This window comes from Pipistrellus hanaki (genome assembly GCF_964339955.1).
Source record: "Pipistrellus hanaki genome assembly, chromosome: 7".
NCBI classification, from domain to species: Eukaryota; Metazoa; Chordata; class Mammalia; order Chiroptera; family Vespertilionidae; genus Pipistrellus; species Pipistrellus hanaki.
In genome coordinates this window covers 70,849,946-70,868,938 of record NC_140509.1, presented here as the reverse complement: position 1 = coordinate 70,868,938, position 18,993 = coordinate 70,849,946, and the positions used below count along the sequence as shown (strand labels likewise).

General features: G+C 38.2%; 1 protein-coding gene across 5 annotated transcripts in view; it reads left to right on the top strand.

Annotated features, from left to right (window-relative positions):
• The window catches only part of TMEM200A (transmembrane protein 200A), a 57,451-nt gene extending 41,416 nt beyond the window's left edge, over positions 1 to 16,035 (top strand). For all 5 annotated transcript variants that reach the window (XM_084889646.1, XM_084889643.1, XM_084889647.1 and 2 more), the window contains one exon: positions 13,120 to 16,035. In XM_084889646.1, the coding sequence (XP_084745772.1) occupies positions 13,136 to 14,608 (1,473 nt within the window). In that variant the 5' untranslated portion in view covers positions 13,120 to 13,135 and the 3' untranslated portion in view covers positions 14,609 to 16,035. The remainder of the gene's footprint in view (positions 1 to 13,119) is intronic.
• Positions 16,036 to 18,993: the final 2,958 nt, after the last annotated feature.

The following is an 18,993-nucleotide window of genomic DNA, read 5'->3' as shown; positions in this document are numbered from 1 at the left end:
TCTGCTCACTGGGTTTTAAAATACCAATCAGTTTTTAGAGTGATAGGAGACATGTTTTAATATCCTTCTCTTAGTTTTGGAGACAGATGGTCAAGTCTGTAGCAATGAAGAGATAAAATAGCAAAAATTGTGCCTCAAAGTAATAAGATACTTAGAAAACTAAATAGATTTAGACTGTTGCCAATGTTACCTGCTTTTGGGAATATTTGATCTTTATTTTGCCTATGCATTGGGTGATATAGTTTTGATGTGTATATAGGGGAAGGGGAGATTTGGTTATTTCCCACATACAGACCTGATAATTTTTATAGAAGTGGGTTCTTATAAAGGTTAGAAGTTGAACTCATTTTGTCCTAACCAACGAAGTTACTGAAGGCATGGCGCTATGCTATGCAATTCAGAGATGCATTTAATTTCTTTCTTTAAATAACATACTTGGTTCTTATTTAATTAACATTTTTTTCTTACTGCATCCTAAATTCATAACATTAACTCTTCACTGGCACCCTCATCTGCTTGTTGTCTCTCCACATTTCCAGTTATGTCTCTTGCCCTTAATCCTATTTCTGTTAACATGTAATATGATTGAAGGAGATATCACGTGCTTTTGAAATATTGTTCTTCTACTTCTTAGCTGCATGGCATTGAACAAATTACTTACCTTCTCTGAATCACAATGAAATGGTATTTTTTCTCTTTTACATAATTTTACTGAAGATTAAACATGATAATATATATCAAGTTCCTTAAAAATATCAGAAATCAGCAAATGCTAGTTTCTTTCTCATTCTGATTGTGCATTCTTCTCAATTTTTTAATACCTCTCCCCAAAGTCTCCAGATAAATAATTTGAACCTCTTGACAGCTCTCTTGGAAAAGATTCAAGATAAAACTTTTTTCTTTCTTTCTGGAATTCATCATATTAAAAAGTCACCAATTAACAAATGCTTACTTTGATCTATGTAAGCCTGTAGACTTTAGTCAACTTTATTTTACTGAAGTCTGAACAAATCCTAAACTGACCTTTTAAGCAGAACATAGCCCTGAACTATGTTCTGCTTAAAAGAACATTTTATGAGAAGGAATTACTATCAGAAATCGTGGATGGAGCAGGCAGGGCTGGGTGGGGGAGGCTATGATAGCGACCAATGTCTCCATCAATTAAGACTTAGAGATTTCCTCAAAAAATTAAATATGGAACTTCCATTTGTCCCAGTGATCCCACTTCTGGAATATATCCTAAAAAACCCAAAACACCAATCAGAAAGAATGTATGTACCCTTATATGCATAGCAGCTAAGGACACATATGTAATACCTTAATAAAGCAAATAAAAAATATATTTTTATTGATTTCAGAGAGGAAGGGAAAAGGAGAGAGGGAGAGAGAAACTTTCATGAGAAGAGAGAATCATTGATCTGTACCTCCTGCATACCCCATACTGGGGATTAAGTCCACAACCCGGGCATATGCCCTGACCAGGAATTGAACAATGACCTCCTAGTTCATAGGTTGATGCTCAACCATTGAGCAATACTGGCCGGGCTTTTTTTTTTTTTTTTGTTTGTTTGTTTGTTTGTTTCAGATACCAATTCTTTTAAAAAAAATGTATTTTATTGACTTTTTTACAGAGAGGAAGAGCGATAGAGAGTTAGAAACATCAATCAACTGCCTCCTGCACACCCCCTACTGGGGATGTGCCTGCAGCCAAGGTACATGCCCTTGACCGGAATTGAACCCAGGACCTTTCAGTCTGCAGGCTGACGCTCTATCCACTGAGCCAAACAGGTTTTGGCAATTCTTAATTCATCCTGTATATTACCTTGCACCCAGTAGATGCAGGTATTGCTCAGGTAGGCAGAATTGTTGCCTGTGCTTTAAGATTATGATCTAAGTAAGTCTCTTTCCTGAATTTCTGACTTAGTTTAGTTAGCAATTTTAGCCATTTGCTATTTTCTTGTGTTTTTTTTTTTTTAATGAGCCAGCCCATCTAATTACCCAAACCTGTATCAAGTTGGTCTGCCTTTTACTCTAATTTTCCAAACTTTAACATCTTTTTCTCTGCCCTGTATTCAATTAGAGTTACAGAGTGGAAATAAAATAAAGCAGTGCATGCTCCTTGCAAAAAGGTGAATAGTGAGGTTACATGTAAAGAGTGAATGTTGTTACCTGTAACCCACCATGTCACTCTTTAAGTGTAAGCTCTGTTAATAAGGATGTTACCTTTCGCTGAAATCGGTTTGGCTCAGTGGATAGAGCGTTGGCCTGTAGACTGAAAGGTCCCAGGTTGGATTCTGGTCAAGGACGTGTACCTTATTTGCAGGCACATTCCCAGTAGGCAAGAGGCAGGTGATCAGTGTTTCTTTCTCGTCAATGTTTCTAACTCTCTATCCCTCTCTCTTCCTCTCTGTAAAAAATCAATAAAATATGTTAAAAAAAAAAAAAGAAAAGAAAATTTAAACAAAGGATGTTGCCTACTATATCCCTCCAGTATGTATTCAAACACATGTTCTGTATGTTTGGCATAAACAGGACCTTACTCTTGATTTCTCTTCTAAAAGCTAAAAAATATGTGAAAAATTTTCCTTCTTGTCATACATTAATCCTTTTAAATATGTATGTCTTATTCCATTGCATAACTGATTTAACCAACCTTCTATTGATGTACATTTAAGCTAGTCCCAAGTTATTGCTTTGACTGGAACATGAAATGTGTACTTTCATGTATGCATAGTCTTTTGAAAGGCTGGTTCACAGAAGTGAGATGGAGGGGGATGGGCATTTAAACTTGTAAAAGTCATTCCCAAATTAACGTTTAAAAAGTACCATTTCATCCTCTCATTGACAGCTTATTAGAGTTTATTTCCTTATACCTCACTAGTAATGGGCATAATCAATCCCATTTTTTTTGTCAATTAGTAATTGAAGTTATATTTTTACTTTTGAAATTGCTTTATTTTGCATTTCATTGTATACTATTGAGTATTACTCTTTTCATTTGTTAACTGGACAGTTGTATTTTTCTTCTATAAATTGGCTATTAACGTCTTTGGTCCATTTTTCTTTTGGGTTGTGATCTCTCACAGGAAATAACCAGTGAAGCAAACCATAATAAAGCATAACAGGTATTTGAAGCTAAAAATATCTCAGGCATGACCCCAAAATACCCTCCTCTAGTGGAAAGTGTTCACATGCATTAGGGTTTTCCTCTGCTAATTTAGGCCTCCCTTGAAACCATTTTTACTGCTCAGCATTCTTCCCTGTCTTTTTTATACTTCCCTGTGCAGTTTACTATTCTCAAATCTTCCTTTTCAGGTAACATAGAGTCAGGATTTGGTATTTAGATGATTCAGTAGTCCCAGCAATCCCAGGAGAGAATTCCTGTCCTTAGATACATGCTTCTAAAAGAGGAGATGGAAACAAGTAAGGACTGTATAGAAAATATGTAGGTGTTAGTCGTCATTTCAGATAGTTAGCGTTTGCAATAGTTAGCGTTTGCAATAGTAACCCATTCTATTCTCCCCCTATACATGTTTCTCCTCTGTATCCTCCACCTTTTCCTCTTCTTTTCTGCCCTTTGCCCTTCACCTGCTCCTTCCTCTCCTTTCTTGGTCTTCCTCTCCAGAAGCAACTCTGAATCAATTAATTTTGTCTCCTGGAATTCTAGCTAAAACCCTAAGTACAACAGCATTGATTGGTCCTTCTTCAGTGGTGAAACCATAGGCGTGCCAGTTATATTAGGAGAGAGGCAGGGATGTCTGGGTTGCTTACTTGTTCACATTTGCTCTCCAGGTGTTAGATGAAACGATTGGAAAATAGCAATTGCAGGTTTAAAATTGGGGAAGGGAATATTATTATATCTGGATGATACAGTTGTGTTTCAAGAACACCTAAGAGAGTGAACTGAAAAAATTTTTTTAAAAAATTGATCAGTAAAGTAACGTAGTACAAAATTAATGCACAATAATCATTCAAACCACAACCACTTAAAGGTAGAAATGATAGTATAAGAATACACAATATAAACCCAGTGAGAAAATACCCACGAAACAAAAAGTAACAAGAAATGAAAAGATCTTGTTTTTAAAAACGGACATAAAATAAAAATTTTTAGCTAAAATGCTGTAGTGGCGTAATAATGTCAGTTCTCAAGTGTTTATGTACAGATTTGACATGATCCCAATAAAATTACTAACAAGATTTAAAAAAATCAAATTCCAGAATTCATAGGCAACATAAAATGTTCATAGGCATAGAGGAGGATAAATGGTGATGGGAAAAATAAAATTAATTTTTAAAAATGTGTACTTCTCAGATTTTACTTCTAGGAAAAAATAAAAGTAAAATGCTCCAGTGGAAATGATGTAGTTTGAACTATATTTTAATGTTTTAAAAAATGCTAATGGTAGCTTTGAACTACCATCTTTGGAAAACTTTTAAGATAAAATTGATGTATGTTACTATGGATTAAAATATAACACAGCTCATCATTAAGTTAAATGGTGTTTTTGCTCTGCTAGATGATTCCTTACTTGCAGTAGAGAAGAAATATCCTTTGCATCCTTAACAGTGTTGGCACAGCTGGGTAACATGCAAAACCAATAGACTGATACAAGATGTTTGATAGAAAGTAGAGTAGCAGGAATTGAAACTTACTATTGCCCTCAATCTTTCCCCGTTCTCCTACATGACTGTCAACAGTATATTTGTATTTTCTGGGCATTTACAATCACTGGAAAGAAGGTTAGAACCTATTCAAGTCTCAATTTCTCTTTTTTAAAAAATATTTTTTTATTTCAGAGAGGAAGGAAGAGGGAGAGAGAGAAACATCAACTATGAGAGAGAATCATGGTTAGGCTGCCTCCTGCATGCCCCACCAGGAGGTCACAGTTCGATTCTCGGTCAGGGCATATGCGTGGCATGCAGGCTCAATCTCCAGTGTGGGATTTTGCTACTGTTATGAATCATAATGTAAATATCCGTGTTTTCCGATGGTCTTAGGCAACCCTGTTAGCGGTCCTTAACCTGTGGGTCGCAACCCACAGGTTGAGAACCGCTGCTATAGAGCCTAAGACCATCCAAAAACACAGATATTTACATTACGATTCATAACACTAGCAAAATTACAGTTATGAAGTAGCAACAAACATAATTTTATGGTTGGGGGTCACCACAACATGAGGAACTGTATTAAAGGATCGCGGCATTAGAAAGGTTGAGAACCACTGCTCTAAGCGAAGTTCCTGTGTATGTTCAGCAGGGGAGGGATGTGTATGAAAAGTCCAATTTGTGATTTTAAATACTCCAGCTCTCTACCCAGGGAAAGCTCAGCCAATTTCCTGCATTTAGTAAATATGTGACTTCCTTAGGGGTAGCTTCCTTACACCAATTTCAAGTTGACTTCCTGTCAGGAAATGCAGTGTAAAGGGAGTGTGACAGTCATTGTAAAAGCTTGTCCAATTTGAAGAATTGGGGTACAGGGCAGGAAGCATAACTCTATGTTGGGGGAAAATAGGCTTCTAATTTCTTATGTTTCTGTGGGAAATGGCTCCCACTGGGTCTCAGCAGGGTTTTCTCTAATAGCTCATTATGGATCCGTTATTTGGCCTCCTGGAGACTTTTGTGCTCTGTGGACTTTATAGACTTTAGTCACTGGAGAGCAATTGTTCCATGCCATTGTTACGTAGCTCATAATTGGGTTGGGCCCATATTTTATGGTTTGTCAGGGTTACAGGTTTTAGTCATCAGTAACCAAGAGCACATAGAAGTGCAGTCTCTACTCCTGGCATTTTCTGCACATTCAGGATGCACTTGACCATAAGCAATGCTTTATATTTAATGACTTAAGATATTCTGCTAATTATTAAAAAAATTCTATACTTCCCTTTAATTCCAGCATTCATGCGAATGTGGTTCTATACTGAATATTAAGCAACCATCCCCTCCAAGACAGACCAGCAAAGGCCTTCAGAGTGCACATTAAATCACAGCTTAACCTTTTTGTCACAAAATTACCATTCTGTGCATTTTCACTTTATTTCACCCTTATGGCATCTTCTCTAGTCCTTATATCCCCAGCCCTCACATTCCTCTTTGTCTTCAGTCTGTTTTATGCCCAAATGTCCCTATGGAAACAGAATGGAGCTTGCAGAATTGTTCAGATTATTCATGCATTTGGTTCAATGGCATCATTAAGATGAGTAAAATCATCAGACGAACTGGTTTGGGTTTTCCTGCCCTGCTTTTATTATTGCTATTATTTTTTTTGTTGTTGTTGCAAGTCTTCAAATCGAAAGAAATAGAATGAATTAAAAAGAAAGGCAGGCTTTATTCTTTCTATAAGATATTCCCCACCTGTCTCTCTCTTATGTAAACTCTTCTTTGCAACCGTCTAATTATTCATGCTCTTCCACTAAAATGCACAGATTCCACTCAGATAGTTTTTGACTCTAAAAACCCCAGGACAAATTTTCAATCATTTCCTTTCCATATGCAGTGAGCCATCATTAAAATTTAATTTAATATGTTAAAATATAGTTTTAGTTTACCTAGCTGAGCAATGAAAGAGTTAATAGTGAGCAATGAAGAGTTTAATAATATTAGCTAAGTTATTGAGACCTTAGTATAATCAACACTGTCAACATTTTATATATATTACATAATTTTTAATTTTGTCCTTAAAAAGACCTTAAAATCAGACATAGCTAATGTCACTGAGTGGCTAGATTATTATGATCTCTGAATACATAATAATCTGGCCACTCACTGTATATTCTATATAATAAAAGGCTAATATGAAAATTGTCCCTTCAACCAGGAGTTTGACCAGCAGGTAGGCTGGTCAACCACCCATGTCTCTTCCCACTCAATATAGACCTTAGTTCCCAAATGTTAAACTGTGATGTGCATTCATTATTTCCTTTGCTTTATAACAACCCATAGGTACTATTACTGTCCTCATTTTATAGATGAAGAAACTGAGGCTCCAATAAGCTGGGATGCACTTGTATTAAAAAGTGTTTTGCCATCCTACAGATGGAAGAACTTAGCTAAGGAGTTTAAGACAACTTGGCTAAGATTGCATGGTTATCAAATGATGAAGCAAGAATGTGTCTTCTGTTTCTCTGATTCCAATATCCGTGTGCAAAACCATTATGCTACACATTAAAAAGTGATTTCTATTCTATCTTTTAAAATTTAATATGATTGAAATGTTAGTCACCATAGGCATTTTCTCTTTGAACTCTGGTAAAGATATAGACTAGAAATCCTATTCTGAAAGTTTAAAATGTCTCTATTGGGAAGAAAGTCCTAAAACTGTTCTGGCTTGAACAGAAAATATTTCCATCTGTCACATTTGTGAATTCCACATGGGAGTTTTATATAATGTTGTTGTTTGGTCGTAAAGGCATGGATTCATTTCTACTTCCATTTGGTAGATAGCCTTACAATTCTGGAGAATTTTTAATCTTTGAGATAAGAATAAAAAATCCAGCCGAAACCGGTTTGGCTCAATGGATAGAGCGTCGGCTTGGGGACTGAAAGGTCCCGGGTTTGATTCCTGTCAAGGGCATGTACCTTGGTTGCGGGCATATCCCCAGTAGTGGGTGTGCAAGAGGCAGCTGATCGATGACTCTCTCTCATCAATGTTTCTAACTCTCTATCTCTCTCCCTTCCTCTCTGTACAAAGTCAATAAAATATATTAAAAAAAAAAAAGTCCAACACGTAAGACATTGTTACTAAGTATATTTAAAATAATTGGCACACTTCAGGTGAAAAGATAAAGAGAAACCATGGGGCAAGGAGCCCAGTGGAAGAATTAGGGACAACGATGAGTTAGAGTCTGTTGGCATGGCAAACTCCTACTGATGTACTAAGCCTTTGATGACTACTGCTGCTTCGTGGAAGCCTCCAGATAGTGTGGAAGAACATTCTTCAGTGTTCCCATGACGCCATCCTAGAATCAGTTCATTTCATTATGAACGTGCACTTTGCTTTCCCTTTGGACTCCAGACTCCTTGAAATCAGTGTCCCTAGTGTCTTAACACATTTCAATGATATTTAAGCCAGTGCACAGTCAACAAACTTGTTGAGAATTTATTACATTCCAGGCACTCTGCAAGGCATTGGGATAGCATATAAAAACAACAGAAAGATTTCACCAAAAATGAACATTGCACTGGGAGCCTGAAATTATGAATACCAATCCTGTTCTTCCTGCTAATTCATTGTTGGAACTTAGACAACATCCTGGTCTCTAGTTGGCTAAAAGGAATGTCTTGGCTAAAAGGAATGTCTCCTTCAAAAATTTGAAAAGTCCCTCAATTATGTAGGCCTATTTACTTATCAACTCAGCTGTTAGTGTGTGAGTGCATCTGGAACCATGTCTGATTTATAGTAGGCTCGCAGTGTGATCAGAAGGTCTACAAGTTCAGGAATCAACTCCAGTGAGTGTGTGAATACTAAAAACCGGTATAAATTAGTGCCAAGAAAAGCAAATTCCAGAATGTCCTTAAGCTTGTAAGAAGGGTAAAGGACAACAACAATAAGGCTTTAAAAATAGTTACCAAAGCAAGAATAGGAGAGACTGAGCCTGATGATTAGACGGGATGGAGTAGTGTTAACACGTGACACACAGGGAAGATATCTTCTGTCAAGGACAGAGCTTTTGGCCAAAAGGGGTAGAATAAACATGGTCCAGAGGGAAGATGAGCCCAGGGTAGGCGAGTCGAATGTAATAGAGTGCTTGAATGAGTGCATGAGTTCACATCTGCACTGAGAAAGGTAACGAAGAAGATTGAAATCCTGCTGATAAGATCTGAGACCTGAGATGAATGGGTAAGATGGCGAAGGTCTGTAGATAGCCCTGCAGGACCCTAGTTTTGAACAGTGAAGAAGTTGTGAAAATTATTAAAACATTTTTATTGATTTGTGAGACGAAGATAGAAACATTAATAATGATGAGAGAGAATCACTGATTAGTTGCCTCCTGCACATCCCCTTCTGGGCACCAAACCTGCAACCCCGGGCATGTGCCCTGATCAGGAATTGAACAGTGACCTCCTGGTTCATAGGTTGGGCTCAACTACTGAGCACACTGGCGGGGCTATTGTGCAAATTTTAAGCTGATAATCTCGGTAGCAAAATTGTGGCTGTTTTGTGAACACTGGGAATGGAAAATAGGATAATAAATATGTAGCCAAGAGTTAATTCAAACGAATTTTTGTTGGTTGTCTATAGAAGAATATATGCCTATCTACTAATTTGGCCCAGTGGTAGGCAAACTCATTAGTCGACAGAGCCAAATATCAACAGTACAACGATTGAAATTTCTTTTGGGAGCCAAATTTTTTAAAACTTAAACTTCTTCTAATACCACTTCTTCAAAATAGACTCGTCCAGGCCATGGTATTTTGTGGAAGAGCCACACTCAAGGGGCCAAAAAGCTGCACGTGACTCGAGAGCCACAATTTGCTGACCACGGATTTGACCTTTGATAAAATCCTAAGAATATTGAAAATATGGAAACCAGATGTGGCTGATCATCTAATTAGGTTTATAATTAGTCAAATGATCTCCTAGAGAAGATAGTTGCTGATTATTATATTCTTTGGGCCAGGAAACATTTTGAGCCCTATATCTATTGCATTTGCAGACATCAGTTTTTATTAATCTACACAAGTTAACAATGTCCACCTAGGTCTCTAGTGGAATGCCACAGGGCTTCAAGTTGCACAAAACCCACCAGCGTTAAATATTGCCCAACATCCGGCTTAGTGCCACTTCCTAATTTCCAAGACCTGGCCCTCCTTTCCTTTCTAGCCTTACCTGGTTTCCTCTCTTAGGGCTGAGCTGTGTGCTAAAGGCAGGTCAGAGGTCTGGTATCCAGCTATTCTTTCTCTCTTCCTTCCCTGAAATGCTATTCACTTGATTGTTAAGTGTTAATGCTTTTGTCAGCCTAAAGCTGTTGCAAAGATCCTCCTCATTCTAGGGGTTAGTTCATTCTGTTTTAGGTAAATGTACTAGCTCTTTGAAGCGGTGACTGAGTTTGCACACCTTAGCTTTCCCCTCAGGGCTGGGCCCGAATCACAATAGAGGTTCACTTAGTGTTCAGTTGTCTCCAGTGGAATTAAGAGGACAAGCCCCCCCCCCCCTTCGCCCCTAATCCTAGGAGTGGGGTACCCCTGCCCAGACCTGGCCAGGGTAGACTGGCTGAAGAAGCTGTGTGGTGCTTTGATTTTCCCCAATTTGATCCTTTATTTCTTAACTTCTCCAGGCATCTTCTCTCCTTTCATTTTTAATGAATGTTTATCCTCTTAAACTGCCCTTGCTACTTTGTCATGTCTGCTCTAACCTGCTTTGCTTGCTCACAAAGGAACTCAGTCCCTCATCACTCTTTTCCACCTTACTATTCCCATCTATCTTTCAGAATACATACATTTTTCTTTCTCAGCCCCCTTTCCTCAGTCAGCCTCTGAAATGGAGCCTGCAGAAAATGTTTTAACAAGTGGAGGAGGATTAAGAATCTGTATGGAATAATTCATGGTGGTTGTTTTTAAACCAGATGAAAGCCTTTTGCCCTTGTTTTCATTCTACTCTGAAGGATTTCAGAGTAAATCCTTATCCTGTCATATTGAAGTAACTAAATTTTATTCTAACATTTATAACTGTTTTAAGAAAACATAAACTGACACAAAGTTTTGTTTTAGCCAAGGTTTGGGAGAACTTTTAAACTGTAATATTTATACTTTGATAAATTTAATAGACTAGAGCTATGGGTTACAATATAGTTTGGTATTCAAACATTAATCTATTTTAATCCTAGTTATAATTCCAATGCAGGCTGGATTTACTAACCAGCTTGTTCGGCTATCTAAAACTGTAGATATCATCCACAATGCTGTTATTTAAACACAACAGAAATCATAAATAAAAATTCAAAAGGATAGCTTGATTTTGCAAGACAAGATTTGTTGCTGTGAAGAAACCCTCTCAGAAATTTGCCAGAGATCGTGTGGCTCTTAAAATATCCTCCATATCCTACTTGCCAGATTGGCAGCCTGAGTACTATTCATTGCAAATAATGACAAATATTTTACCAAGTCGCAAAATGTTGCTGTTTGTTTTGGTTTTAATTTTATGTGTGTGTGTTTCTTTAACTAGGAAATTTATTATAGTATACTCATATTATGACCATTCAGCAAATCTCAGGGGAAGAATTATTCTCTTATTGGGCATTTTAGCAAATAGCTTTTGAACACTGGCTATGCACAAGGTACTACAGTGAATGTTTCTGGTGATAAAAAAGTGAATTAGATTAGATGTTTGACCACAAGACATGCAAGAACTGACATTATAATACAGTGAGTGCCATAGAAAACTTGCTGAAATGCTCTTAGGAATGAGAGCTCACGTGGGATTTGCTAAATCATTCAGAGAAGGCTTTATAAAGGAAGTGGAAAGAAGAGCTTTGATGACCAGCCAGATGCCAATATATGTTGGGGGAAGTGGGAAGAAATTATAGATGATTGAGAAACATTATTAACAAAGTCTCAGAAACAGTATAATATGGAGTATGGTTGGGTTTTAGTTTTATGAAAATGAAAGGGTGCAGGCTGGAGATAAAGCTAAATTCCATGGGTTTGAAATTCCAGATTAAACTTGGGTAGGTGGTGGAGAATATTTATTTTATCCATTATTCCACTCTTTCAACAACTTCAGAGCTGTGTTTCAGGGTAATTAATCTGCCTTCAGTGTGTGAGCTTGATGGTGGAGGAAGAGCAGTTGGAGTTTGGAAGAGAAGCTGGGAGGTTATTATTATGGTCTAGTAAGAGTTGGTAAGAGTTGCTCTGGGCTGGGAAGAGTAGGTTCAAATGGAGGGGCAGAATGGAGAGAGATTATGTAGCGAAAATTCCTAGAACTTAGAACCTGATTGGAAGATGAGAGGAAGAAGAAAGGGATGAGTTAAAAATGACTATGCGGAGTCAAGCCTGAGAACTGACACCATTATGAATATAATAGAATCAGGGACATAGAAAGGGATTGGACTAACAATTCACAGGGGAAAGGGGTTTGAGGGGTGTGGGAAGAGATTGGACAAAAATCTTACACCTGTGAATGAATACAGTGGTGGGGGTAAGGGCTTGGGGTGGGGTTGGGAATCAGGTGGAGGGGAGCTAAGGAGGAGGGGGGAGAGGAACATATGTAATAATCTGAACAATTAAGATTTATTAAAAAAAAAAAGAAATGACACCATTAAAAAAGTTAAGTAGTGCTGGTAGGAAGTGAGTTCAGCTTTGCTAGTGGTGCATGCATGTGTATGTGTTCCCCACTGGGAAGTTGGAAATGTGGAACTGAAACCCAGGCTATGGTTTGAAATAGGGACTTGGGAATCATTAGCATAGAGGAAATGGTAGAAGGTGTAGGAGCAGATATGAATGCCAAGGGAGAGTATAAAGAGAAGATGGCCAAGGACCAGGCCCTTAGGGGATGGTGGTCTACTTTTAGATGAGGGGAGATGATCCAAAATTGGAATAGTGAGGTCAGGGAAGAGCCAGAAGACTTAGGAAGATAAAAACCTGGACAAGAGTTTCAAGAAAGGAGGGGTCAGTAATATTCATGGAAAGAGAGAAGTAAGGAAGATGAGAATTGAGAAATCAAATGTTGGAGTTTAGGAGTTCTTTGGTGACTTTCACAAGAATAGGACATATTTTTTTTTTTAAGTCTAGGGTTTGTTTTATTAAATATTCAGGATTTTTCCATTTCTGTAAAATAACACAGATAATGAGGATAGTGTGTGTGTGAGAGAGAGAGAGACTTACCAGGGTATGATGATCGCCAGGGGACTATTTTATATGATAAGTGGTAAAATTACTGAAGCAAACTATACCTTGAGCTTACACTTCATTAATAATAAAAACACTAATTTAGCCAAAAAAGGAAATCTCCAGGATTTTACTTTAGTCAATAATAAAACTTCTACCCAAATTATGCCAATTAAAAAGCTATTCTCCTGCCCATTTCATTATATGAAGCAACAAAAATATGCAAACAATGGTTGAATTGATGAGCATACCCCTGCACATGTTGAGCTAATTATCTTTTCCCCTTCCTTTCAGAATAAAAGACGGAGCTATGATAGCCACTGGTGGAGTGATAACCGGCCTGGCCGCCTTGAAAAGGCAAGACTCTGCCAGATCACAGCATCATGTCAGCCTCAGCCCGTCGCCCGCTGCCCAAGAGAAGAAACCAGTCAGGCGTCGGCCAAGGGCCGATGTTGTGGTTGTTCGAGGCAAAATCCGGCTTTATTCCCCCTCTGGTTTTTTCCTCATTTTAGGAGTGCTTATCTCCATAGTTGGAATTGCAATGGCGGTCCTTGGGTATTGGCCCCAAAAAGAACATTTCATCGACGCTGAGACAACACTGTCCACAAACACCACTCAGGTCATTCGGAACCAGAGTGGCGTGGTGGTTCGCTTCTTCGAGCAGCATTTACATTCTGACAAGATGAAGATGCTTGGCCCTTTCACAATGGGGATCGGCATTTTCATTTTCATTTGTGCTAATGCCATCCTTCACGAGAACCGTGACAAAGAAACCAAAATCATACACATGAGGGACATCTACTCCACAGTCATCGACATCCACACGCTAAGAATCAAGGAGCAAAAGCATATGAATGGCATCTACACAGGTCTGATAGGAGACATGGAAGTAAAACAGAATGGGAGCTCCTGTGCCTCGAGACTGGCAGCGAACACCATTTCCTCTTTCTCGGGTTTTAGGAGCAGTTTTCGGATGGACAGCTCTGTTGAAGAGGATGAGCTTGTGCTAAATGAAAAGAGTTTGGGGCATCTTATGCCGCCTTTGCTCTCCGACAGCTCTGTCTCTGTCTTTGGCCTGTACCCATCTCCTTCCAAGACAACTGATGATAAGACCGGTGGCCCTAAGAAATGTGAGACCAAGTCCATTGTGTCCTCATCCATCAGTGCTTTTACATTGCCTGTGATCAAACTTAATAATTGTGTGATTGATGAGCCCAGTATAGATAACATCACCGAGGATGCGGAGACCCTCAATAGTAGGTCGAGGAATTTGTCTATGGATTCCCTTGTGGTCCCTTTGCCTAACACCAATGAGTCCTTCCAGCCAGTCAGCATGATGCTCCCTCGGAATAATTCCGTTGGGGAATCATTGTCTAGTCAGTACAAGTCCTCTGTGGCCCTTGGACCTGGGGCTGGGCAGCTCTTGTCTCCTGGGGCTGCCAGAAGACAGTTTGGGTCCAACACATCTTTGCATGTGCTCTCATCACATTCAAAATCCTTAGACTTAGACCGAGGTCGCTCCACCCTAACTGTTCAGGCAGAACAACGGAAACATCCAAGTTGGCCTCGGTTGGATCGAAGCAACAGCAAAGGATATGTGAAACTGGAGAACAAAGAGGACCCAATGGAAAGGTTGCTTGTGCCCCCAACGGCAATCAAAAAAGACTTTACCAATAAGGAGAAGCTGCTTATGATCTCAAGATCTCACAATAATTTGAGTTTTGAACATGATGAGTTTTTGAGTAACAACCTAAAGCGGGGGACTTCTGAAACAAGGTTTTAATGTTAAAAAAACATATAATTTTACAAGGCTGTATATTTTAAAACTATTTTCATCAGTGTTTCCTTGTTAAAGCATTGGTTTTTAAGCATTTTTAATCAAATGGTTCGTAGTGTATTTGACCTGGCTGCTTAATTCTGTAATGGAGATAGTTACATGTTTGGGTTACTAAGATTGGAGTACTCTATATTATCATAGATGATTTTATTTTTTTTTTTCATTCCTTTGAAAGCATGATCTGAATTAAAGTTTATTTTCTTTACTTTCATGTTCTTGTTGATGGTCATATTCATAAAATAAAGGGTCCACTTTGGAAAGGGTAGGGAACCAAAGTGTGGACTAGAAGTACCAAATTCAGGCCCAAGCCTCAATATATACTTGTAAATGAGTAGGAATGCAAATCTTAGGTGTGCTATTCTGAATAATTGCTTTTATGTAGAATTGATTAGACTGTTTAAAAGGAAAAAGATCTGGCTTCTGTGAGAGCCAAGTGATATGAATTGTTTTAATTCTATATGAGCTAATTGATATAAATTGGTTAAGTTGGTAGGTCGGTAATTTTTCAACATCAGTTCTATTTTAGTGATATTTTATCAAGAAATCATGTATTCAAGAGCCATGGCTGAGAATGTGAGATAGTTTTTAGTGGTAGATAATGAAAATGTTAATAGCTGTAACTTTAGACATCCAGTATTGAAATTTCTTTGCAACCGACTTGAAAAATGAATGGACCAATTAAGTGTTTAGTAATGCTACCTTAAAATAATAATATACATGAAGAAAATATTGACTAATGAATGAAAATATATGCTAGTTAATACTAACTAGTCTCAGTACCTTTTACTAATCATCTCTATTATCATCCAGTATCCACTCATTCTCACATCCTTATGTCCCCCCAATATTTTTTAGATCCTATTATTTGGAAAACAATCCGCTTTACCTTGACATTTATTTTTATCTTCACATATAGCTAGCTTGGTGGTTTAAGAAAATTCAGTCCTTGATAAATTGCCTTGAAATTTATCTTGTGCTGGAAAGCCTTATGCTGACTCCAAAGACTTTCTTGTGGTATAATACATTTTGGGAATTGTGGTTCTCAGTTATCGAAGATAATAAATATTAAAATGGTTGTTCCCACCAGAAAATTTTCATGTTTTCCATTAAAGTAATATATAATTTTAAGAACTGTTTAATGGAATACTCAGGAAGCTTGACAGGTCTTCCCCAATGCCTAAACATTTCTGAATATCAATCAGTACTGCAGTTGTGGAAGAAGAAAAGGAAGATACCTTTGCAGGTTCCTGCAGTTTCATCATTAACTTGAGGTACAGTGTTAACTTGTTAGAACATCAAACCTGTGCATTGCAATAAACTAGGCTCGATATTTTACTATAAAACATTTAATAAACTTCTGTTCTTAATAGAAATTTGTGTTCTTCATATTTGCTATAATTTTTAAAATAAAATAAATTTCTGTTTAAAGTACTGTTTTTCAAATTTTCAGACATATTCTTTAGCAGGTTGTTGATACTCTTGTACATGTATTGGTTGCTGTGGCTTTTTGATTTTGCCTGTTAGAGAGCCTAATTCCATTCACCTATTTAATTAGGCTATTTTCATATTTTGTTCCCTTGGTGTGATGGTTAATTTCATGTGTCATCTTGACTGAGCTAAGGGAATGCCCACATTTCGAGGCATGTTTCTGGAAGAGACTAGCATTTGAATCAGCTAATGAGTAAAGAAGATTGTCCTTACCTATTTAGGTCAACATCATATAATCTGTTGAGGGACTGAATAGAACAAAGGGCAAATTTGTGCATATGACTTGGGACATCCATATACTCCTACCCTTGGACTTGGGTGCACACCATTGACTCACCTGGTTCTTAGACTTTCAGGTTTGGACTGGAATTATATACCTGCTTTCCTAGGCTTCCAGCTTTCAGATGGCAGTTTTGGAACCTCTTGGCCTCCATAATCACATGAGCCAATCTCTTATAATAATTATCTATCTATCTGTCTGTCTGTCTGTCTATCTGTCATCTATCTATTTATTCTCTTCCTATCAATATATATCAGTTCAGTTTCTCTGGAGAATCCTGACTAAAACACTTAGGATCATTTTCACTTAAAATTTCATCAACTCTCATAAAAATAACCAGGTATATATTATCTAGCAAATGTCAGTGATACAGATTTCAAAACAATGGCTCTCAACACCCCTGATGTGACAAATGACTAAAGCCATATAATTTGCTCAGTTCACCCCTGAAAGAGCTTTAAGAATTTGAAGAGGATTAAACAGCATGGGTCTTGGAGGATCCAAATGAAAGAATTGGGGCTTAAAGCTGTGATTCCTGTTCAATCTCTCTCCATCAACAAACCAGAGTCCTTCATTTACCAAACAAATCAAGTTTAGTAAATGATAACCTCATTTTAAAGAAACATGCTATAAATAAAGCTTTAGATGAATATGAAATCATTAATGTTACAGTATTAGAATTTTAATTAGACTATTTTGTGCATTTCCCTTAGGCTTTTATAAATAGTGAAAATTGTTCAGAAACCCATTTCTTCTTGTGGGAAAGAAGGAATCTGAATCATGAGCTGACTTCTGCCAGGCCAAAGAGTTTCTAAGGCTGTGGCTATCTTGGGCTGTGTTGGTTTGTTAGGGCTGCCATAACAAAATAACACAGGCTGATGGTGGCTTCAACAATAGGAATTTATTCTCTTACAGATCTGCAGACTAGAAGTCTAAAGTTAAGGTGTTTGGTTTCTCCTTAGGCTTTTGGATGGGAGTCTTCTGAGTTCTCACACAGCCTTGCCTTTGTGCATCAGTATCTCTGGTGTTTCCTTCCTTCTTATGAGGACACCAGTCATATTAGATTACGGTCTCATCCTCTAGGCCTCTCTTCACCTTAATCACCATTTTTAAAGGCCCTACCTATCTCCAAATATATTGCATTCTGAGGTACAGGGGTTAAGACTTCAACATAGGCTTTTGTGAGGATACAATTCAGCCCATAACATGAGGTGTGCCATTGAGAAGTGGCAGAGCCGAGTGAGTGTTCTGAGTCTACAGTTGGTGAGAAGAGCACAATATGCCCCAATGGCTTTACCACCTCCACTGTGAAGCCTTGAGTAAATCACGTAATCTCCCAATTTTAATTTATTCCATTTCAATTAATTTCTTAATTTCAAGCCTTTAGATTCTTCAACCATGAAATTAGATGAGTAAGAACATAAACTATAAAGTGCTACCTCTAAGGGTAAAGGGTTCTTGGTGCCCTGAGATTAAGATCTCTTTGCCTATCACTATCTCTGCAGCAGTCTCCTTTTTTTTTTTTTTTTTTTTTAATATATTTTATTGATTTTTTACAGAGAGGAAAGGAAAGAGATAGAGAGCTAGAAAAGTCGAGAGAGAAACATCGGCCAGCTGCCTCTTGCACACCCCCTACCGGGGATGTGCCCGCAACCAATGTACATGCCCTTGACCGGAATCGAACCTGGGACCCTTCAGTCCGCAGACCGACGCTCTACCACTGAGCCAAACCGGCTTTGGCGCAGCAGTCTCCTTTTTAAATGAAGGGCAGAAGCTATGGTAGAGTAAATGGTTAGACTCATGGATGTAGGAGCCAGAGGATCAGAATTTGCACCAGACTCCTACTTTAATCTGGTCATAGGTCTTGGGCACTGACCCATCAGAGGTGCTGAGAACTACTGAGGCAAGACCACTGGTGTGTTGCAATGGAGTGCCAATCTCACTCCTCAGCTGATATACATTAAATGAGTTGATGCTCCTAGAAGGTCCAGGAGAATGCCCAGGATGTCATATAGTGAGCATTCAACATATGCAGTATATGTGATATTACTATCTGAAAGTGTCATCAAAGAACTTTCCAGTCTTCACCTTGTCCCCATCTCAACCCCAAGTATATTCCCCGTGGTAGCATGAAGGAAGGCCTCTAAAAATGCCCCAAGTCCACAATTTGGAACCTGTGAATGCTACTTATGTGGCAAAATGAACTCCCAACTCTAAATTAAGGGTCCTGAGATAGGGGAGATCATCCTGGATTATTCAGGTGGGCTCAATGAAATAACAGTATCCTTATAATTAGGAAGCAGGAGATCTGACAACAGAGAAGATAATGTGGCCAACGTAGAGAAAGAATGGATGATGCTAAGATCCTGGTCCTGAAAATGGAGGGAGGAGCCATGAGCCAATAAATATAAGGAGCAAAGGTCTAGTTGTAAAAAAGGGATTCTCTCCTGCAGAGCCTCAACAAGGAACCAGCCCTGCTGACACCTTGGCTTTTGCTCAGTGAAGCTGATTTTGGATTTCTGGCCTCCACAACTGTAAGAAAATAAATATTACTTTAGTCCAT